Source organism: Scomber japonicus, chromosome 10 (genome assembly GCF_027409825.1).
Source record: "Scomber japonicus isolate fScoJap1 chromosome 10, fScoJap1.pri, whole genome shotgun sequence".
Taxonomy (NCBI): domain Eukaryota; kingdom Metazoa; phylum Chordata; class Actinopteri; order Scombriformes; family Scombridae; genus Scomber; species Scomber japonicus.
Genome location: NC_070587.1, coordinates 36,062,026 through 36,086,043, shown reverse-complemented (window position 1 = coordinate 36,086,043; position 24,018 = coordinate 36,062,026). Strand labels below are relative to the sequence as shown.

Here is a 24,018-nt window from a genome sequence, read left to right as displayed (position 1 = left end):
TCTTTCCTGTCCTTCTTTTGCAGTATTAGTACTTTTAATGTAGTATTAGTACTTTTAATGTAGTATTATTCCACTGCAGTATTAGTACTTTTAATGTAGTATTAGTACTTTTAATGTAGTATTATTCCACTGCAGTATTACTACCTTTAATGTAGTATTATTCCACTGCAGTATTAGTACCTTTAATGTAGTATTAGTACTTTTAATGTAGTATTATTCCACTGCAGTATTAGTACTTTTAATGTAGTATTATTCCACTGAAGTATTAGTACTTTTAATGTAGTATTAGTACTTTTAATGTAGTATTATTCCACTGCAGTATTAGTACTTTTAATATAGTATTAGTACTTCTTCATGAGCGCATCATTTCCGGCATTTATCCGGGATCCTGAACGCCTCATGACCTTTTACCCACCATACTAACGAGAGTCATGCGTTCGAGTTCACGGTAACGGTAACGTGCGTGTCACTGTCCGCTGCTCGGTGAACCGGCAGCTCTTACTGCCTACAGGCTGCTACCGTTTACCGGCTCCGTTACCGGGTTAGAGGAGCAGCTACCGGGTTAGCTAACGGCTAACGGGAGATGGAGGAGTTTCTATCGAGCTGCCGTCAAACTGTGCAGGTAACACACACGCACACGCACACACATACACATACACACACACACACACATACACGTATATACACACACACACACACACACACACACACATACATATACATACACATATATGTACACACACGCATACACACACATACATATATATACACACATACGCACACACACATATATATACACACATACATACACACGTATACATACACGTATATACACACACACATATACATACATACACGCATATATACACACACACACACACACACACTAGTGGCTGCTGCTGATTTTGACAGAAAGTGAAATAATGAAATAAACTGTAATGAGCAATGATCTCAGTCAGTTTGAGGTTTCTGACTTCAGAGCAGCGTTATTATACTTCACTAAAACTACAACTAGCATCAAAAAACTCATTCTAATAAAAATTAAAAAAGAGTTTTACTAAATAATTCCAACTGTAGTTCCGACTGTAGTTTTCTTTTCATTGTCTCCATGGTGACTGTACAGTGTTCAGTGTCTCCGTGGTGACTGTACAGTGTTCAGTGTCTCCATGGTGACTGTATAGTGTTCAGTGTCTCCATGGTGACTGTATAGTGTTCAGTGTCTCCGTGGTGACTGTACAGTGTTCAGTGTCTCCATGGTGACTGTACAGTATTCAGTGTCTCCATGGTGACTGTATAGTGTTCAGGTTGACTTGTTGAGATAACGGTTAGTACCAAACACAGTGTCAGCATTATTTATATATTCATTATAACGTTTTTAAGTTCAGTGTGTAATAAAAAAACACACTAACATCGCAGACACAGTACTGGTTTAATGTTATTAAAGTAAAGCTTGTTATAAATCTGCTCTTATTAAACGTCAGGCAAACGTGGATCAGGCTGAACCAGGGTTCCACGTGGTTCTGGGGAATGAGGCCTGCGATGTGGACTCCATGGTGTCCGCTTTGGCCTTCGCCTACTTCCTGTCCAAGGTGAGACATTGTCCAATCAGCTATCAGCGGTCGTCCGCCCGTCCACAGCTGTTAGACGTGTCGTGTGTCTTTGTCAGACGGCGCCCAGCAAGACGCTCGTCGTCCCGCTGCTGAACATCCGGCAGGCGGACCTGGTCCTGCGGTCAGATAACCTCTTCCTGCTGCGCCAGACCGGCTTCTCTCCAGACCTCCTGCTGTTCAGGGACCAGCTGGACCTGCAAGCGCTGCATCGAGCCGGCCGCCTGCGCCTAACGCTGGTAGATCACAACGTCCTGCCCAGGTAGACACAACCACCTGACAGGTAGACACAACCACCCGACAGGTAGACACAACCACCCGACAGGTAGACACAACCACCCGACAGGTAGACACAACCACCTGACAGGTAGACACAACCACCCGACAGGTAGACACAACCACCCGACAGGTAGACACAACCACCCGACAGGTAGACACAACCACCCGACAGTTAGACACAACCACCTGACAGGTAGACACAACCACCCGACAGGTAGACACAACCACCCGACAGTTAGACACAACCACCCGACAGGTAGACACAACCACCCGACAGGTAGACACAACCACCCGACAGGTAGACACAACCACCCGACAGTTAGACACAACCACCTGACAGGCAGATACAACCACCTGACAGGTAGACATCTCTCCTGCAGTTCAGACAGTGACCTGGAGGAGGCGGTAGTGGAGGTGATCGACCATCACCTGCAGGAAAGAGAGCCCTCCCCCACCTGCCCCGTTACCGTGGAGACGGTGGGATCCTGCGCCACCTTGATAACAGAACGCATCATCCAGAAAGCTCCGGAGATCCTGGACCAGCAGCTCGCTCAGCTGCTCTACGGTAACAGTCACTGATCAGTCTGTATTGATTTCCTATGGAAGGTATTGATTAGTGATCGGTGTGATCGGTGTCTGATCGTGTTTAGCGGCGATCCTGCTGGACTGCGTCAACATGGCTCCGGCAGCAGGGAAGGTTACACCGAAAGACAGTCAGTACGCTGCAGCGCTGGAGGCTCGGTTCCCCTCATTACCTCCGCGTGGCGCCTTCTTCCAGGCGCTGCAGAACGCCAAGTTCGACGTCTCAGGTGAGTCTGAGTGTTTTGAAGTACTAACTGCAGTATTCTGAAGTACTAACTGCCGTATTCTGAAGTACTAACTGCAGTATTCTGAAGTACTAACTGCCGTATTCTGAAGTACTAACTGCAGTATTCTGAAGTACTAACTGCAGTATTTTGAAGTACTAACTGCAGTATTTTGAAGTACTAACTGCAGTATTTTGACGTACTAACTGCAGTATTCTGAAGTACTAACTGCAGTATTTTGAAGTACTAACTGCAGTATTCTGAAGTACTAACTGCAGTATTTTGAAGTACTAACTGCAGTATTCTGAAGTACTAACTGCAGTATTCTGAAGTCCTAACTGCAGTATTCTGACGTACTAACTGCAGTATTTTGAAGTCCTAACTGCAGTATTCTGACGTACTAACTGCAGTATTTTGATATTCTGACGTACTAACTGCAGTATTTTGAAGTACTAACTGCAGTATTTTGAAGTACTAACTGACGTATTTTGAAGTACTAACTGCAGTATTTTGAAGTACTAACTGCAGTATTCTGAAGTACTAACTGACGTATTTTGAAGTACTAACTGCAGTATTCTGAAGTACTAACTGACGTATTTTGAAGTACTAACTGCAGTATTCTGAAGTACTAAATGCAGTACTCTGAAGTACTAACTGACGTATTTTGTACTCAGGTCTGAACACGGAGCAGATGTTGCTGAAGGACATGAAAGCTGTTTCAGGAAGTTTAAATCTCGTCATCTCTGTTCTCTACATCACACTGGAGGTACTACACACTATTACACACTACTACACACTAGAGGTACTACACACACACTACTACACACTAGAGGTACTACACACACACTACTACACACTACTACACACTACTACACACTAGAGGTACTACACACTACTACACACTATTACACACTACTACACACTAGAGGTACTACACACACACTACTACACACTAGAGGTACTACACACACACTACTACACACTACTACACACTAGAGGTACTACACACTACTACACACTAGTACACACTACATCACACTGGAGGTCAATTCTACACACTAGTACAGTGTACTACACACTACTACACACTAGTACACACTACTACACACTTACACTGTATGTGTGTGTGTGTCTGTGTGTGTGTGTGTGTCGGTGTGTCTCTGTGTGTGTGTGTGTGTGTGTGTGTGTTTCAGGACTTCCTGCAGAGGGCGGACTTGGAGGCGGAGCTCTCGGCTTTCTGTCGGAAGCTGGGATTGGATCTTCTCCTCCTGATGACCATTTCCTTCACGGAGGGCAAAGAGCCAATCAGAGAGCTGGCTGTGTTCAGCCACAGCGCCAACTGCAGGGAGCAGGTAGGCTGCCGTCGCCACGGTTACCGCTGACATCACCACGTTTACCGCTGACATCACCACATCCTGCTACCTGTGTGTGTGTGTGTGTGTGTGTGTGTGTGTGTGTGTGTGTGTGTGTGTGTGTGTGTGTGTGTGTGTGTGTGTGTGTGTGTGTGTGTGTGTAACAAACAGTAAGTGTGTGTGTAACAAACAGTAAGTGTGTGTGTATGTGTGTAACAGTAAGTGTGTGTGTATGTGTGTAAAAAATAAGTGTGTGTGTAACGGTAAGTGTGTGTATGTGTGTAAAAGTAAGTGTGTGTGTGTGTGTGTCTGTGTGTGTGTGTGTGTGTAACATTGTGTGTGTGTAACAGTAAGTGTGTGTATGTGTGTAAAAGTAAGTGTGCGTGTGCGTAATAGTGTGTGTGTGTGTGTGTGTAACAGTAAGTGTGTGTGTGTGTAACAGTAAGTGTGTATGTGTGTAACAGTAAGTGTGTGTGTGTATGTTTGTAACAGTAAGTGTGTGTGTGTGTGTGTAAGTAACATTAAGTGTGTTTGTGTCTGTGTATGCGTAACAGTGTGTATGTGTGTAACAGTGTGTGTGTGTCAGTGATGCGGGGGTCGCATATAAGACATCAGTAGGTTTAGGCCAATCCACCTCTTCCCAGAAGAGCACCATGGCCTCAGATTTCATCCTGACCGCTTCACACTCAGCTGCAAACCGTCCCAGAACCTGTTGGAGCACTTCACCTGTAGAGTCCAACAGAACAACATCAACCGTAAACAGCAGAGAGGTGATTCTGAGGTCCCCAAACTGGACTCTCTCCTTCGCCCGGCTGCACCTTGAGACTCTGTCCATCAGTGATGCGGGGGTCGGCTTTTTTTAACATCCGCCCTTCCTTCCTTCCTTCCTTCCTTCCTTCCCTCCACCTGTCCTTCCTTCCCTCCTTCCACCTGTCCTTCCTTCCTTCCTTCCCTCCACCCACCTGTCCTTCCTTCCTTCCCTCCACCTGTCCTTCCTTCCTTCCCTCCACCTGTCCTTCCTTCCTTCCCTCCACCTGTCCTTCCTTCCTTCCCTCCACCTGTCCTTCCTTCCCTCCCTCCACCTGTCCTTCCTTCCTTCCCTCCACCTGTCCTTCCTTCCTTCCTTCCACCTGTCCTTCCTTCCTTCCTTCCTTCCTTCCTTCCTTCCTTCCTTCCTTCCCTCCACCTATCCTTCCTTCCCTCCCTCCACCTGTCCTTCCTTCCTTCCCTCCACCTGTCCTTCCTTCCTTCCTTCCTTCCCTCCACCTGGCCCGCACCCGCAATATTTGTAAAAAATTGAACCCGAACCCGCCCGACCCTCGGATAAACACGCGGATATCCGCGGGTCACTGATGTGTGTGTGTGTGTGTGTGTGTGTAACAGTAAGTGTGTGTGTGTATGTGTGTAACAGTAAGTGTGTGTGTGTATGTGTGTAACAGTAAGTGTGTGTAACAGTAAATATGTGTGTGTGTGTGTGTGTGTGTAACAGTAAGTATGTGTGTAACAGTGTGTGTATGTGTGTAACAGTCAGTGTATGTATGTGTGTAACAGTAAGTGTGTGTAACAGTAAATGTGTGTGTGCGTGTGTGTAACAGTAAGTGTGTGTGTGTGTGTAACAAACAGTGTGTGTATGTGTGTAACAGTAAGTGTGTGTGTGTGTGTGTGTGTGAGTGTGTGTAACAAACAGTAAGTGTGTGTGTGTATGTGTATGTGTGTAACAGTAAGTGTGTATGTGTGTAACAGTAAGTGTGTGTGTGTGTAACAGTAAGTGTGTGTGTGTAACAGTAAGTGTGTGTGTGTGTGTGTGTGTAACAGTAAGAGTGTGTGTGTGTAACAGTAAGTGTGTGTGTGTGTAACAGTAAGTGTGTGTGTGTGTAACAGTAAGTGTGTGTGTGTGAGTGTGTGTAACAGTAAGTGTGTGTGTGTGTGTAACAGTAAGAGAGTGTGTGTGTAACAGTAAGTGTGTGTGTGTAACAGCAAGTGTGTGTAACAGTAAGTGTGTGTGTGTGTGTGTGTGTGGTTGCCGTGACGACCGCTGTGTCTCTGTCTCCGCAGGTGAGCGAGTACCTGGAGCGAGCTCGTAACCCCGCCCTCAACCTCTGTCCAATCAGCAGCCCCCATCCTCACATCGCAGCCTATCACCAAGGTAACCCTGATCACATGACCCAGTACACATTACAACACACTACTACACACTACTACACACTACTACACTGTACTACACACTACTACACAACTACTACACTGTACTACACACTACTACACTGTACTACACACTAGTACACACTACTACACTGTACTACACACTACTACACTGTACTACACACTACTACACACTGTACTACACACTAGTGCACACTACTACACAGTAGTACACACTACTACACACTACTACACTGTACTACACACTAGTACACACTACTACACACTACTTCCTGTCTCTCTCCGTCTCCAGGAAACACACTTGCGTCCCGTAAGAAGGTCCTCCCCATCGTTAAGGACTTCCTGCGGGAGCGTGAAGGAGACGGTCGCCTAGGAGACGGCTGTGAGGACGAGGGAGGGGGGGTGCCGCCCACCCCGATGAACAGCCTGGTGGAGGGCTGCCCGCTGGACGCCGGCCTGCTCGGCCTATCACAGGCTCTGCACGACAAGATCAGCAAGATGGCCGACAGGGACTGAGGGACGGACCGACCGTATGACATCACTTCCTGCTGCCTGATTATAACCAAACTACTTCCTGTTGTAGTGTAGAGTTTTCTTCCCTTCCTCCTTCCCTTCCTTCTTCCCTCCCTCCTTTCCTTCCCTTCTTCCTTCCTTCTTCCTCCCTCCTTTCCTTCCTTCCTTCTTCCTTTCCTTTCCTTCCTTTCCTTCCCGCCTTTCTTTCCTTCCTTACCTCCTTCTCTCTTTCCACCCTCCTTTCCTTCCTTCTTCCTTCCCTCCTTTCCTTCTTTCCACCCTCCCTCTCTCCTTTCCTTCCTTCCCTCCTTCCTTTCCTTCCTTCCTTCCTCCCTCCTTTCCTTCCTTACCTCCTTCTCTCTTTCCACCCTCCCTCCCTCCTTTCCATCCTTCCCTCCTTCCTTACCTCCTTCTCTCTTTCTTTCCTCCCTCCTTTCCTTCTTTCCACCCTGCCTCCCTCCCTCCCTTCATTCTTCCTTCCCTCCTTTCCTTCCTTCTTCCTTCCCTCCTTCCTCCCTCCTTTCCTACCTTCCTTCTTCCTTCAGCAAGATGGCCGACAGGGACTGAGGCGGTCACACGGACCAATCAGGACGGACCGACCATATGACATCACTTCCTGCTGCCAGAATATAACCAAACATGTTTGATTGAACACGCTGACTAAACTCTACACTTCCTGTACGTTTCACAATAAAGGTACGGTCACTTGACTCTTCGGCCCCGAAAACGTTTTAATGAAACGACGGAAAAGTCGTAAATCTTTAAATTAAAATCTAATTTAATATTTTAAAGACAAAATAAAATGTAATAAAACTCACAGACTTTTAATTTGGTAACTTTTCACTTCTCATCTTATATCTTCAGTGTGGCTTTAATTCTCCATCGTGACATCACTTCCTTCTTCAGGGACGGGAACGTCACGTGACCGTCCCTTTTAGGGAAGGAAGAGATACTGCTTTTATTGTGAAATAGAGGCAGGAAGTGATGAGTATGCAGCTACAGGAAGTTACAACAAAGCCAGAAAACAGGCAACGGGCAACTGCAGCAAACTGCCGACCTTTGACCCCAAACATCACCTGCACGGCCGCGTACTAACAATAATGATGATGATGATGATGATGATAGGAGTTTTATTTTGAAGGCACTAACAGCTGAGCTGCAGCTTCAAACCAAAACCAGACAATCAGAAGTTTTTTTTTTAATAAATGAAAAATGAACTGATGAAGAATTAAAAGTTGTTTGAAGTGTTTCTGTGTCAGAGGTCAGAGGTTACCATGACGACGCTACACACTACTACACTGTACTAAACACTAGTACACACTAGTACACTGTACTACACACTACTACACTGTACTACACACTAGTACACACTAGTACACATTACTACACACTAGTACACTGTACTACACACTACTACACTGTACTAAACACTAGTACACACTAGTACACTGTACTACACACTACTACACTGTACTACACACTAGTACACATTACTACACACTAGTACACTGTACTACACACTAGGACACACTACTACACACTAGTACACTGTACTACACACTGGGTACACACTACACACTACTACACTGTACTACACACTACTACACAATTATACACTACTGCACACTACTACACTGTACTACACACTACTACACTGTAGTACACACTAATACACACTACTACACTGTACTACACACTACTACACTGTACTACACACTATTACACACTACTACACTGTACTACACACTATTACACACTATTACACTGTACTACACACTAGTACACTAGTACACAACTAGTACACTGTACTACACACGAGTACACTGTACTACACTATACTACACACTAGTACACTAGTACACAACTAGTACACACTACTACACACTAGTACAAACTATACACTACTACACTGTACTACACACTATTACACACCGGGAGGGACGGAGAGAGGGAGAAGGAAAGGAAAGATGGAGTAAGGAAGCATGGAAGGAAGGAAGAAAGGAAGGAAGGGAGGAAAGGAGGGAGTAAGGAAGGATGGAAGGAAGTTAGGAAGGAAAGAAGGAAGAATGAACCGCTTGGTACCACAAGGTGCAAAAAAGATATATATGTATATTTTAGGGCTGTCAAACGATTCATTTTTTTAATCGAGATTAATCGCAGTTTCCATAGTTAATCGCGATTAAGCTTGTTTTGAATTGCATGTTTTAAGCCCATAATGTAAAGCATTTCTTACCAGAGTGTCTTAACTGGGAATCAATCGGCCAATCAGGCGGCTGATCTGCTGCCTCACCTGTCCGCACACACCTGGTGGGTGTCAGCCAATCAGAAATACAGCAGAACCTGTCAGGCAGAGAGAGAGAGAGAGAGACATTGAGTCAGAGCGGCAACTCCCTCAGAGAGACGAGGAAGGAGGAAGATGAAGGTGTGACAGCGACACACACACACACACACACACACACACACACACAGAGAGAGACACACACAGTCACACACACACACACACCGAGAGTCCTGTGTCCAGCTGGTCAGAACACGCCGTGACATCACTGTGACATCATGAGTGCCCCGGCCGACCACGTGGAGGAAAGGTAAGTTACAGATACAACTCTTGTGTGTGTGTGTGTGTGTTTGTGTGTGTGTGTGTGTGTGTGTGTGTTTCCTGAACTCTCAGAAAGGGGAAGTTGGTGTTTTTGCCGTTTTCTGCGGTTGAAGAACTGATGCAGTACTGATGTAGTACTGATGTAGTACTGATGTATTACTGATGCAGTACTGATACAGTACTGATGTAGTACTGATGTAGTACTGATGCAGTACTGATGTAGTACTGATGTAGTACTGATGCAGTACTGATGTAGAACTGATGCAGTACTGATGTAGTACTGATGTAGTACTGATGCAGTACTGATGTAGTACTGATGTAGTACTTCTCCTGCAGGTGTGACATCATGACAAACGTACGTGACGAGGATTTGAAGATCTTCCTGCCGTCATGTGACAGTCTGACATCACAGGGAACCGTCCAATTATACGACAGCTGTGCAGACACCTACGAACAGGTGAGTGTCCAATCACAGCCAAGACATCATCATCATCATCAGCATCAATACCATTAATGACATCATCACCAGTACCATTAATGACATCATCATCAGTACCATTAATGACATCATCATCAGTAACATTAATGACATCATCATCGGTACCATTAATGACATCATCATCAGTACCATTAATGACATCATCACCAGTACCATTAATGACATCATCAGTAGAACCATTAATGACATCATCATTAGTACCATTAATGACATCATCATCAGTAACATTAATGACATCATCATCAGTACCATTAATGACATCATCATCAGTAACATTAATGACATCATCACCAGTACCATTAATGACATCATCATCAGTACCATTAATGACATCATCATCAGTACAATTAATGACATCATCACCAGTACCATTAATGACATCATCATCAGTAACATTAATGACATCATCGTCAGTACCATTAATGACATCATCAGTAGAACCATTAATGACATCATCAGTAGAACCATTGATGACATCATCACCAGTACCATTAATGACATCATCATCAGTACCATTAATGACATCATCACCAGTACCATTAATGACATCATTAGTACCATTAATGACATCATCATCAATAACATTGATGACATCATCACCTGCAGAACTTCCACATGATGAGCTACAACGGACCAAAGATGGCCGTCGACTTCCTGAACGGTCACTTCTCCGGCAGCAGAGAGGACGCCGCCGTGTTGGACGTGGCCTGTGGCTCGGGACTGGTGGCCAAACTGGTGAGTGACATCATACTGGTGGCTAAACTGGTGAATGACCTATGACATCATACTGGTGCTGTGTGACCTGCTGGTGGCACTAAAGCCAAACTCTCATTGCTCATTGAGTGTGTGTGTATGTATGTATGTGTGTGTGTGTGTGTGTGTGTGTGTGTATATGTGTGTGGTGTGTATATGGTGTGTGTGTGTGTATGTATGTATGTATGTATGTGGTGTGTATATGGTGTGTGTGTGTGTGTGTATGTATGTATGTGTGTGTGTGGTGTGTATATGGTGTGTGTGGTGTGTATGTATGTATGTATGTGTGTGGTGTGTATATGGTGTGTATGTGTGTGTACGTATGTATGTATGTGTGTGGTGTGTATATGGTGTGTGTGTGGGTGTGTGTGTGTGTGTGTGTGTAGATGTTTGAGCTAGGCTTCAGGCTCTTTATAGGAGTGGACGGCAGTAAAGGAATGTTGGAGCAGGCGGCTCTAACTGGTCTCTATCAGGACCTCAGACTGGCTTTACTGGGAACCCAACCTCTGCCTGCTCAGCCCGGTAGCTGTCTCACTCTCACACTGTCTCACTCACTCAACAACAACTGTAATAATCTTGCTGAATTCAACTCGAGTACCAGAAGACGTGGACCTGACTCTGACCATGTTTGTTAAACGGATGTTTTCAGGCCGGTTTGACGTGGTGATCATCGTCGGAGCTTTAGGTGTGGGCTTTGCTCCGGTCAGCATCATCAGGGAGCTCTGCCAAGCTGCCAAACCAGGTAACAACCACAACCCCAACCCTAACCCTAACCCCAACCCTAACCCTAACCCTGAACAGATGCTGGATAAATGAGACAGTTATTAATCATTAAACACGTTGAGGATACATGATGAAGATAAGAAATAAATTAAAGCTTATAAATAATAATAAAAAAATAAAAATCAGCTGCCACCAGGGGGCGACCGTCTCTATACAAGTCAATGGAGAAGTAACTTAGAGCTGCATTCTATCAAAAGGCCACCAGGGGGTGACCGTCTCTATACAAGTGAATGGAGAAGTAACTTAGAGCTGCATTCTACCAAAAGGCCACCAGGGGGCGACCGTCTCTATACAAGTCAATGGAGAATTCACCAACTTCTCACTTGATTTCTAACCTCAGTAAACGTTTTCAAAATGTGTTTATGGTCTCAATCGCTAGTTTAAAGCCTTCTTCAATGCAGTATGATGTTCATTTGGGACATTTTGGCCTCCCTGATTTTATATGTGACAATAAAGCAGGGTATGCATTACGGCGTGGCTACGTCCTGATTGACAGGTTGATTGACCAATGTCCTCCAGATCCAGCCCTCGTAACCATAGCAACCTCCCCGCTCCTTCTTAACACTTTATTGGGCAAATAATTATATTTGGTAACTTCTCTAAATATCCCAAAATATCCTTCCTTCCTTCCTTCCTTCCTTCCTTCCTTCCTTCTTTCCTTCCTTCCTTCGTTCCTTCCTTTCCTTCCTCCCTGCCTTCTTTCTCCCCTTCCTCTTTTAGTTTCTCCCTCCGTCGTTCCTCATTTCCTCCGTCCTTCCTTCCTTTCCTTCCTCCTTTCATTCCTTCTTTCTTCCCTTCCTCCCTCCCTCCTTCTCTCTTTCTTTCCTCCCCCCTACCTTCCTTCCTTCCTTCTTTCCTCCATCCTTCCTTCCTTCCTCCCTTCCTTACAATGAGTGTCCTATAAAGGGTTAAACCCCCCCCCCCCCACCCTGAAGGGGCATTCATCTGCAAACCGTCCCAGAGCCTGTTGGAGGACTTCACCTGTAGAGTCCAGCAGAGCAACATCAACCATGAACAGCAGAGAGGAGATTCTGAGGTCCCCAAAAAGGACTCCCCCCGCCCCCCCCGGCTGCACCTTGAGACTCAGAGATCTATCCCAAAATATCCTTCCTTCCTTCCTTCCTTCCTTCCTTCCTTCCTTCCTTCGTTCCTTCCTTTCCTTCCTCCCTGCCTTCTTTCTTCCCTTCCTCTTTTCCTTTCTCCCTCCGTCGTTCCTCATTTCCTCCGTCCTTCCTTCCTTTCCTTCCTCCTTTCATTCCTTCTTTCTTCCCTTCCTCCCTCCCTCCTTCTCTCTTTCTTTCCTCCGCCCTACCTTCCTTCCTTCCTTCTTTCCTCCGTCCTTCCTTCCTTTCCTTCCTCCATCCTTCCTTCCTTTCAATGAGTGTCCTATAAAGGGTTAAATCCCCCCCCCCCCCCACCCTGAAGGGGCATTCATCTGCAAACCGTCCCAGAGCCTGTTGGAGGACTTCACCTGTAGAGTCCAGCAGAGCAACATCAACCATGAACAGCAGAGAGGAGATTCTGAGGTCCCCAAAAAGGACTCCCCCCGACCCCCGGGCTGCACCTTGAGACTCAGAGATCTATCCCAAAATATCCTTCCTTCCTTCCTTCCTTCTTTCCTTCCTTCCTTCGTTCCTTCCTTTCCTTCCTCCCTGCCTTCTTTCTTCCCGTCCTCTTTTCCTTTCTCCCTCCCTCGTTCCTTATTTCCTCCGTCCTTCCTTCCTTTCCTTTCTTCCATCTGTCCTTCCTCCCTCCCTCCTTCTCTCCTCCCTTCCTTCTTTCCTTCCTCCTTCCTTCCTTCCTTCCTTTCCTTCCTTCCATCTTCCCTTCCTCCCTCCCTCCTTCTCTCTTTCTTTCCTCCCCCCTACCTTCCTTCCTTCCTTCTTTCCTCCTTCCTTCCTTCCTTTCCTTCCTCCATCCTTCCTTCCTTCCTCCCTTTCTTCCTCCCTTCCTTTCAATGAGTGTCCTATAAAGGGTTAAACTCCCCCCCCCCCCCCCCCACCCTGAAGGGGCAATCATCTGCAAACCGTCCCAGAGCCTGTTGGAGGACTTCACCTGTAGAGTCCAACAGAACAACATCAACCGTAAACAGCAGAGAGGTGATTCTGAGGTCCCCAAACTGGACTCTCTCCTCCCCCCGGCTGCACCTTGAGACTCAGAGAGGATCAGAGACCAGGGACAGCCCTGATGGAGCCCAACACCCACTGAGACCTGCTCTGACTTACTGCAGAGGATGTAAAGCTCTCACAGCGGTTGTATAGGGACCCAATGGCTCGCAGCAGAGACCCCGGTACCCGGTAGCCAGCCAGGCCCTAAAGGTTCCTTCGCCGCTGCTGTCCACCAGCAGGTTCTCAGGTCGCCCCCCCCGACAGGCACTAATGACCTTCCCCCTCCACATCTGAGGTCCTGAACATGGTCCACTCTGACTCCATCTTCTCTCCTCCCTTCCTTCTTTCCTTCCTCCATCCCCCTTTCTTCTTCCTTCCTTCATTCTTTATTTCTTCCCTTCCTCCCTCCCTCCTTCTCTCTTTCTTTCCTCCCCCCTACCTTCCTTCCTTCCTTCTTTCCTCCGTCCTTCCTTCCGTCTAAATATAAAACATTCAATTAGACTTTTATTTAAAATAAAGTAATTTAAATTCTGTCGCTAGAGGGCAGCAGAATGACATGTTTAACATTTGATTTTAAATGTGTGTGAATGTGTTTCCTGTGGTCTTCAGGAGGTTACGTGTGCATGGCGAAAGGCCAGCACACGGGACCGGCAGCATCCAGGTATAAGCAGGATCTGGAGGAGGAGCTGCAGCGGATGGAGGAGGAAGGACTGTGGAGAAGAGCAGGACTCCATCTGACCGACAGCTACATGAAGGAGCCGCCCAGCGTCTGCGGGAAAGACCAAAGTCACTTCATCAGTGGCTGCGTGTACCTCTACCAGAAGACCATGTGACCAGAAGACCATGTGACCAGAAGACCATGTGATCTGTGTGCTTAAATTAATAAATGTAATCTAAAGATGATCTGAAGTGTTTTTGATGTGTTAAAACTGATTTATTTGATATTTCACAGAATTAACTCTGAACTATTATTTAAAATTACCCTCACCTCTGGTCATGAGCTTTGGGTCGTGACCCAAAGAACAAGATGGCGGTACAAGCGGCCGACATGAGCTTCCTCCGTAGGCTGGCTGGGCTCTCCCTTAGAGATAGGGTGAGAAGCTTGGTTATCCGGAGGGAGCTCGGAGTAGACCCGCTGCTCCTCCACGTTGAGAGGAGCCAGATGAGGAGGCTCGGGCATCTAGTCAGGATGCCTCCCGGGTGAGGTGTTCAGGGCCCGTCCCACCGGTAGGAGACCCAGGACACGCTGGAGAGACTATGTCTCTCGGCTGGCCTGGGAATGCCTCGGGATCCCCCGGGAAGAGCTGGACGAAGTGGCTGGGGAGAGGGAAGTCTGGGCTTCCTGCTTAGGCTGCTGCCCCCGAGACCCGACCCCGGATAAGAGGAAGAGGACGGATGGATCCAAAATTGCAGGTGCTGGGTAGGTCGAACTGTTCCTGCAGTTGGCCGAAGGTGGCAAAGACGGGGAGGGTCATAGGTTAATGATGATTGTGATGATCAATAATCATAATAGTCACATGACTCTTCAGCCCCAAAAAAATCTTTAAATTAAAATGGAATTTAATATTTTAAAGACAAATTATAAATAATAAATAAAATGTAATAAAACTCACAGACTTTTAATTTGGTAACTTTTCACTTCTCATCTTCTATCTTCAGTGTGGCTTTAATTCTCCATCGTGACATCACTTCCTTCTTCAGGGACGGGAACGTCATGTGACCGTCCCTTTTAGGGAAGGAAGAGACACTGCTTTTATTGTGAAATAGAGGCAGGAAGTGATGAGTATACAGCTACAGGAAATTACAACAAAGCCAGAAAACAGGCGACAGGCAGCTGCAGCAAACTGCCGACCTTTGACCCCAAACATCACCTGCACAATATATATATAATAAATACACACATTTATTCATCTACACATACATTTAAATATATATAAACTCAGCATTAAAACAAAATAAAATAAACTTGAAACCAAAATACGATACAAAGAAGAAATTAAAGTTAAATTATAAATTGCAGAAAAGTTTTAAAGTTGAAGTATGTAACTCTGACTCAGTTTACAAAAATAGAAATAAAATGCATCTGTAAGATATGAATTAAACTGAAGTTAATGAATGTGTGAACAGTAAAGGGTTAATAAAGTTATGTCTTTATGTGTTAAAGAGGCGGGCACTAGGACCCTGAGGACATCCAGCTGTTTCCTGCTTTAAATAACCTCAGCAGCTGATTGGTTAACACTAATAAAGTCAGAGTGAAGCTGATCTACTGCCTCACCTGTCCACACACACACCTGGTGGGTGTCGGCCAATCAGGCGGCTGCGTCTCACAGCAGAAATGCAGCAGAACCTGTTGGGCAGAGAGAGAGAGAGCGAGGCGGGCGAGAGACATTGAGTCAGAGCGGCAACTCCCTCAGAGAGACGAGGAAGGAGGAAGATGAAGCTGTGACAGCGACACACACACACACACTCTCTCACACACTCTCACACACACACACACACACACACACACACACACACCGAGAGTCTTGCGTCCAGCTGGTCAGAACACGCCGTGACATCACTGTGACATCATGAGTGCCCCGGCCGACCACGCGGAGGAAAGGTACGTGTGTGTGTGTGTGTGTGTGTCTCTCTGTGTGTGTGTTTATGTGTTTGTATGTGTGTGTGTGTGTGTGTGTGTGTTTCCTGAACTCTCAGAAAGGGGAAGTTGGTGTTTTTGCAGTTTTCTGCGGCTGAAGCTGGTTTCTCCCGACGGTCAGTGAAGGGGTCTGTTGTGTTCACTGTTCTCTGATGAGCAGGAAGTGATGTCAGCTGACTTCCTGTCTGCTGCACACTCAAAAACTCTTCTTGTCAAGAACCCTGGAAACTCTTCAAGCCCGACTAGAACCACACAAGAACCTCCTCCTGCATTCCTAGAACCACTTTAAGAACACCTGTAGAACCGTGGAACTACCTCAACTACCTGTAGAACCTCTTCAAGGATTCCTGGAACCTCAACAACATCCGAGGTTCCATCTCAAGGAAACTGAAAGCACCATGAACCTCATAGAACCCTTAAAGAACCGCAGAATGCTCCGAAAGCACCGAATCGGCTTTAAAGAACATCTAGAACCTTTGAGAACTCTTCTAACCTCGCCAACGACCACAGCGTCATTTTTAGGGACCCTAGAAACTCTTGGAGCACAGCTAGAACCACACAGGAACCAAGGTGCTTGAGTAAAGGAAGGGAGGGAGGAAAGGAGGGAGGGAGGAAGAAGGAAGGAAGGAAAGGAGGGAGGAAGGAAGGAAGGAAAGGAGGGAGGAAAGAAGGAAGGATGGAGGAAAGAAAGAGAGAGAAGGAGGTAAGGAAGGAAAAGATAGGGAGGAAAGAAGGAAGGAGGGAGGAAAGAAAGAGAGAAGGAGGTAAGGAAGGAAAGGAGGGAGGGAGGAAAGAAGGAAGGAGGTAGGAAAGAAAGAGAGAAGGAGGTAAGGAAGGAAAGGAGGGAGGAAAGAAAGAAAGAGAGAAGGAGGTAAGGAAGAGAAAAGGAGGGAGGGAGGAAAGAAGGAAGGAGGGAGGACAGTAGGAAGGATGGAGGAAAGAAAGAAAGAAAGAGAGAAGGAGGTAAGGGAGGGAGGGAGGAAAGAAGGAAGGAAAGGAGGGAGGATAGTAGGAAGGAGGGAGGAAAGAAAGAGAAGGAGGTAAGGAAGGAAAGGATGGAGGGAGGAAAGAAGGAAGGAAAGGAGGGAGGAAAGAAAGAAAGAGAGAAGGACGTAAGGAAAGAAAGGAGGAAGGAAGGGAGGGAGGGAGGAAGGAAGGAAAGGAGGGAGGGAGGAAAGAGAGAAGGAGGTAAGGAAGGAAAGGAGGGAGGAAAGTAGGAAGGAAAGGAGGGAGGAAAGAAAGAGAGAAGGAAGTAAGGAAGGAAAGGAGGGAGGGAGGAAAGAAGGAAAGAAAGGAGGGAGGAAAGAAGGAAGGATGGAGGAAAGAAAGAAAGAGAGAAGGAGGTAAGGAAGGGAAGGAGGAAGGGTTAGATGTTCCAGTTCTGCTATTTCCCAGCGGGACCCTGAAGGCATCACGGAGGAAATGTAAACCCTCCACCTGAAACAGATCTCCTTCAGCTGTGACCTCACACACACACACACACACACACACACACACACACACACACACACACACACACACACACACACACACACACATATACAGACACACCCACTCACACACACACACACACACACACACACACACACATACCTGGGTGGGTGTGTCACTGTGTGCTTCAGTAACAACAAACAGAGGAACAATGGAGCCCCGCCCCCCCCCCCCCCCCCCTCACCTGCAGCAGGTGTGTCAGACTCAGAGGACGAGCGGTCAGTCAGGTTTTTTTCAGGTGTGTCACATGACTGCACCCCTCCAACAGGTAGGAAGGAAAGGAGGTAAGGGAGGAGGGAGGGAGGAAAAGAAGGAAGGAAAGGAAAGGAGGGAGGAAGGAGGGAAGGAAGAAGGAAGGAAAAGAGGGAGGGAGGGAGGGAGGAAAGAAGGAAGGAAAGGAGGGAGGGAGGAAGAAGGAAGTAAAGGAGGGAGGAAAGAAAGAGAGAAGGAGGTAAGGAAGGAAATGAGGGAGGGAGGAAAGAAGGAAGTAAAGGAGGGAGGAAAGAAAGAGAGAAGGAGGTAAGGAAGGAAAGGAGGGAGGGAGGAAAGAAGGAAGGATGGAGGAAAGAAAGAAAAAGAGAAGGAGGTAAGGAAGGAAAGGAGGGAGGGAGGAAAGAAGGAAGGAGGGAGGAAAGAAGGAAAGGCGGGAGGAAAGAAGGAAGGATGGAGGAAAGAAAGAGAGAAGGAGGTAAGGAAGGAAAGGAGGAAAGAAGGAAGGATGGAGGAAAGAAAGAAAGAGAGAAGGAGGTAAGGAAGGAAAAGAGGGAGGGAGGAAAGAAGGAAGGAAAGGAGGGAGGAAAGAAAGAAGGAAGGAGGGAGGAAAGAAGGAAAGGAGAGAGGAAAGAAGGAAGGATGGAGGAAAGAAAGAAAGAGAGAAGGGGTAAGGAAGGAAAGGAGGGAGGGAGGAAAGAAGGAAGGATGGAGGAAAGAAAGAAAGAGAGAAGGAGGTAAGGAAGGAAGGGTGGGAGGGAGGAAAGAAGGAAGGATGGAGGAAAGAAAGAAAGAGAGAAGGAGGTAAGGCAGGAAAGGAGGGAGGGAGGAAGGAAGGAAAGGAGGGAGGAAAGAAGGAAGGAAGGAGGAAAGAAAGAAAGAGAGAAGGAGGTAAGGAAGGAAAGGAGGGAGGGAGGAAAGAAGGAAGGATGGAGGAAAGAAAGAAAGAGAGAAGGAGGTAAGGAAGGAAAGGAGGGAGGGAGGAAGGAAGGAAAGGAGGGAGGAAAGAAGGAAGGATGGAGGAAAGAAAGAAAGAGAGAAGGAGGTAAGGAAGGAAAGGAGGGAGGGAGGAAATAAGGAAGGATGGAGGAAAGACAGAAATAGAGAAGGAGGTAAGGAAGGAAAGGAGGCAGGAAGAAGGAAGGAAGGAAAGGAGGGAGGAAGGAAAGGAGGGAGGAAGGAGGGAAGGAAGAGAGAAGGAGGTAAGGAAGGAAAGGAGGGAGGGAGGAAGGAAGGAAAGGAGGGAGGGAGGAAAGAAGGAAGGATGGAGGAAAGAGAGAAGGAGGTAAGGAACGAAAGGAAGGAGGGAGGGAGGAAAGAAGGAAGGAAAGGAGGTCTGAGAGTCACATGACTGCACCCCTCCAACAGGTAGACCAGGAAGTCTGAGTGTGTGTGTGTGTGTGTTTTCATGCGTTGTGAGGACCCACCCTCCCCCAGCTGAACCTGTGTGTGTGTGTGTGTGTGTGTTTTCATGCGTTGTGAGGACCCACCCTCCCCCAGCTGAACCTGTGTGTGTGTGTGTGTGTGTGTGTGTGTTTTCATGCGTTGTGAGGACCCACCCTCCCCCAGCTGATATGTTTAATGTTGTTTTAGGTTGTGATTATAAAAAGGTAGAGGTCAGACTGAACCTGTGTGTGTGTGTGTGTTTTGTGTGTCCTTCCTCCTTCCCTCCTTTCCTTTCTTACTTTCCTTCCTCCCTCTGTCCCTTCCTCCTCTCCTTCCTTCTTTCTCCCTTCCTCCCTCCTTTCCTTCCTTCCTCCTCCTCCCTTCCTAACTTCCTTCCTTGACTCGAGGACAACAGGAGAGTGTCTCCCCCTGGTGGTGATTGAGAGTAAAGCAGTCTGTCTGGGTTTGTCCCTGCAGGGCTTCCGTAGCGGCGTCAGACCCTCACAACATCCAGGACATGGAGCTGAGAGAGGAGTGGCAGGACGACGGCTTCCCCAGGTCATAACTATAATAATAATATAATAAAAATATAATAATAATAATTAAAAAAAAATAATAATAATAATAATTATTATTATTATTTCCTTCGAAGGAAGGAAGGAAGGAAGGAAATGAGGAAGGAAGGAAGTGGGGAAAGAAGGACATGAGGAAGGAACGAAGGAAGGGGGGAAAAGAGGGAGGAAGGAAGGAAGGAATGAGGAAGGAAGGAAGTAAGAAAGTAAGGAGAGAAGGAAGGAAGGAAGGAAGGAAGGAAGGACAGATGAAAGAAGGAAGGAAGGCTGAATAAATATTTAAAAGTCTCTTTGTTTCAGGCCGCTCCCCGAGGATTCTGGGAGTCCAGAGGAGGCGGCGTCTCCGTCAGCAGGTGAGCAGGAAAAGTTGATTTTGGAGATTTTAGGAAATTGACCCTGTCTGTTTTGACTGTTCCTTCCTTCCTTCCTTCCTTCCTTCCTTCCTTCTGTGCTTCCTCTCTCCTACCTTCCTCTTTTTCTTCTTCTCTCCTTCTTACCTCCCTCCTACCTTCTTTCCTTCCTTCTTCCTTTCCATCCTTCTTCCCTCCCTCCTTTCCCTCCTTCCTTCCTTCTTTCCTCCGTCCTTCCTTCCTCCCTCCCTCCCTTCCTTCTTTCCTTCCTCCCTCCCTCCCTCCTTTCCTTCCTTCTTCCTTCCTCCCTCCCTCCTTCCCTCCCTCCTTTCCTCCCTTCCCCCCTCCCTCCTTCCTTTCCTCCCTCCTGTCCTTCCTTCCTCCCTCCCTCCTTACTCCCTCCCTTCTTCCTTCCTCCCTCCTTTCCTTCCTCCTTTCCTTCCTTCCTTGACTCCAGGACACTTTATACATTATATTTTGGTGATCAAATATTTGCTCTTAAAGGATCAAACTCACTCCGCTTGTCTCCGCCCCCCTCTAGCCCCGCCCTCCACCCTCGCCCTATCAGGAGCTGTTGGAGGCGGGGCTAAGAAGCGATTGGTGGCTCCGGCTCTCAGCCTGACGCTGAGCGGGAAAGACTCACACGACGGGTTCTCCGCCGCTGCGCTGTCGGGAACACCGGACGAGACGCTGTCGCTGGACATCAACCTGGAAGCCCTGGAGACCCCGTCTGGCAGCGAGACGGGGACGCTGCCGGACAGCACGCACGAGCTGGAGTGGGAGGGTGAGACAGACGGAGAGAGACACACAGACAGACAGGTGGAGAGAGAGAGACAGACAGACAGACAGACAGACAGACAGATGGAGAGAGACAGACAGACAGACAGAGAGAGAGACAGACAGACAGACAGACAGACAGACAGATGGAGAGAGAGACAGATAGACAGACAGACAGACGGAGAGACAGACGGAGAGAGAGACAGACAGACGGAGAGAGAGAGAGACAGACAGACAGACGGAGAGAGAGACAGACGGACAGACGGGGAGAGAGACGGAGAGAGAGACAGACAGACAGACGGAGAGAGAGACAGACAGACAGATGGAGAGAGAGAGAGACACAGATGGAGAGACAGACAGACAGACAGACGGAGAGAGAGACAGATAGACAGACAGACAGACAGACAGATGGAGAGAGACAGACAGACAGACAGAGAGAGAGACAGACAGACAGACAGACAGAGAGACAGACAGACAGACAGACAGACAGACGGAGAGAGAGACAGACAGACGGAGAGAGAGAGAGACAGACAGACAGACGGAGAGAGAGACAGACGGACAGACGGGGAGAGAGACGGAGAGAGAGACAGACAGACAGACGGAGAGAGAGACAGACAGACAGATGGAGAGAGAGAGAGACACAGATGGAGAGACACACAGACAGACAGGTGGAGAGAGAGAGACAGACAGACAGACAGACAGACAGACAGATGGAGAGAGACAGACAGACAGACAGAGAGAGAGACAGACAGACAGACAGACAGAGAGACAGACAGACAGACAGACAGACAGATGGAGAGAGAGACAGATAGACAGACAGACAGACGGAGAGACAGACGGAGAGAGAGACAGACAGACGGAGAGAGAGAGAGACAGACAGACAGACGGAGAGAGAGACAGACGGACAGACGGGGAGAGAGAGAGACACAGATGGAGAGACAGACAGACAGACAGACGGAGAGAGAGACAGATAGACAGACAGACAAATGGAGAGAGAGACAGATAGACAGACAGACAGACGGAGAGACAGACGGAGAGAGAGACAGACAGACGGAGAGAGAGAGAGACAGACAGACAGACGAGAGAGAGAGACAGACAGACAGACGGAGAGAGAGACGGAGAGAGAGACAGACAGACGGAGAGAGAGAGAGACAGACAGACAGACGGAGAGAGAGAGACAGACAGACAGACGGAGAGAGAGACAGACAGACAGACAGACGGAGAGAAACAGGCCGACAGACAGACAGACGGAGAGAAACAGGCCGACAGACAGACAGACGGAGAGAGACACACAGACAGACAGGTGGAGAGAGAGAGACAGACAGACAGACAGACAGACAGACAGATGGAGAGAGAGACAGACAGACAGACAGACAGAGAGACAGACAGACAGACAGACAGACAGACAGACAGGTGGAGAGAGACAGACAGACAGACAGACAGAGAGAGAGACAGAGAGACAGACGGAGAGACAGACAGACAGACAGACAGACCGACAGAGAGAGAGAGAGAGAGAGAGAGAGACAGACAGACAGACAGAGAGACAGACAGACAGAGAGACAGACGGAGAGACAGACAGACAGACAGACAGCTAACCTCTGACCTCTGTAACAGACGACCTCCCCCGGATGGCGAGGGGCGGGGCTTGTGGCGTGGCGAGGAGCCCGGTGGAGCATTCAGAGATGGGTCTGATGGAGCTGGACCAGGTGGACAGCAGCGGCCGCCGCTGGAGGAAGTTCTGCATCTCTGGACACGAGTACCTGGTCAACATGACGGTCCTGGAACCCTACCTGCAGGTCCTGTCACATGGAGGTAGGAAGGAAGGAAGGAAGGAAGGAAGGGAGGAAGGAAGGAAGGAAGGGAATAAGAAGGGAAGGAAGGAAAGACGGGCAAAAGGAAGGAGGGAAGAAAGGTAGGAAGGACAGATGGAAGGAAGGAAGGAAGGAAGGAAGGGAGGAAAGGAAAGAAGGAAGAAGGAAGGAAAGATAGGAGGGAAGGAAGAAGGAAGGAAGGAAGGTAGGAAAGAAGAACAGAGGAAATAAAGAGAGAAGGAGGGAGGGAGGAAAGAAGGAAGGGAGGAAAGAAGGAAGGGAGGAAAGGAAGGGAAAGAAGGAAGGAAAGGAGGGAGGGAGGAAGAAGAAAGGAAAAGAGGGAGGAAGGAAGGAAGGAAGGAAGGAAGGAAAGGAAAGAGGGAAGGAAGGATGGTGAGAAAGAAGAACAGAGGAAAGAAAGAGAGAAGGAGGGAGGGAGGAAAGAAGGGAGGAAGGAAGGAAGAAAGGAAGGAAGGAAGGAAGGAAGGAAGTTCTGCATCTCTGGACACGAATACCTGCTCAACCTGCAGGTCCTGTCACATGGAGGTAGGAAGGAAGGAAGGAAGGAAGGAAGGGCAGACAGATGGAAGGAAGGAAGGAAATAAGAAGGGAAAGAAGGAAAGACAGGCAAAAGGAAGGAGGGAAGAAAGGGAGGAAGGACAGATGGAAGGAAGGAACAAAGAAAGGATAAAAGGAAGTAGGAAGGACAGAAGGACGCTCCTGTAGTTACAGTGTTAAAGGTGTGTAGTTAACATAGGCAGACGATGACTTTGATCATCAAAGTCATAATAACCGCTTTAGTGTACGGCTCGTAATAACCTGAGGCCTACCCCCCTAACCCCTAACCCCCTAACCCTAACCCGAGGCTAACTTTGGCCAAAAGACAAAAAACAGCATAAAACAGTAACTTTAGTGCAAAGAAAGTGCAACAGCCTCATCTGATATAATATATATATATATATATTACATAGTAGAATTTCTCGATTCCTTAACTTCAGTAACCTTAAAGTATGAGACGGAGAACAGAAGTCGTCAAACAGCCAACTGAGATCTTTATTGTAGACTCTGCCTCTACAAGTCTTATAAACAGACCAGCACCACTATGACTGTACATAGCTGACAAAGAGAGTGCTGGAGACGTACTGATCAAAACAGGCTCTTACGTCCCGCAGCTCTTCCTCCTCCTCTTCGTCATCTTCGCTGGTCTTGAAAGTATGCTTCAGCACAGTATTTATCACATGTGCTACACAGCTCTTGTGTGTCCACTGTGAGAGTTTGTCAATCTCATCAGGCGTCAAACCAAATTCACCCAACTGCTTCA

General features: G+C 47.5%; 3 protein-coding genes across 3 annotated transcripts in view; all 3 read left to right on the top strand.

Annotated features, from left to right (window-relative positions):
* Positions 1-429: 429 nt before the first annotated feature.
* Positions 430-6,834, top strand: prune (prune exopolyphosphatase). The gene is made up of 9 exons (XM_053327841.1): positions 430-622; positions 1,482-1,589; positions 1,667-1,869; positions 2,267-2,451; positions 2,537-2,695; positions 3,367-3,458; positions 3,886-4,044; positions 6,100-6,190; positions 6,500-6,834. The coding sequence occupies exons 1-9, from the start codon at positions 584-586 to the stop codon at positions 6,721-6,723; spliced, it is 1,260 nt and encodes a 419-aa protein (XP_053183816.1). The 5' UTR covers positions 430-583; the 3' UTR covers positions 6,724-6,834.
* Positions 6,835-10,487: 3,653 nt separating this feature from the next.
* LOC128366994 (methyltransferase-like protein 27) lies at positions 10,488-14,295 on the top strand (the record flags this gene model as incomplete). Its single annotated transcript, XM_053327752.1, has 4 exons — positions 10,488-10,553; positions 10,958-11,093; positions 11,221-11,313; positions 14,072-14,295. Coding segments are annotated over 4 exons (519 nt in total), but the record flags the coding sequence as incomplete, so codon positions are not given.
* Positions 14,296-16,003: 1,708 nt separating this feature from the next.
* bnipl (BCL2 interacting protein like) overlaps positions 16,004-24,018 on the top strand; it is an 11,988-nt gene continuing 3,973 nt past the window's right edge. The window contains exons 1-5 of the mRNA XM_053327863.1: positions 16,004-16,064; positions 19,665-19,745; positions 20,060-20,112; positions 20,651-20,893; positions 22,501-22,698. Coding sequence (XP_053183838.1) covers positions 16,033-16,064; positions 19,665-19,745; positions 20,060-20,112; positions 20,651-20,893; positions 22,501-22,698 — 607 coding nt within the window. The 5' untranslated portion in view covers positions 16,004-16,032. The remainder of the gene's footprint in view (positions 16,065-19,664; positions 19,746-20,059; positions 20,113-20,650; positions 20,894-22,500; positions 22,699-24,018) is intronic.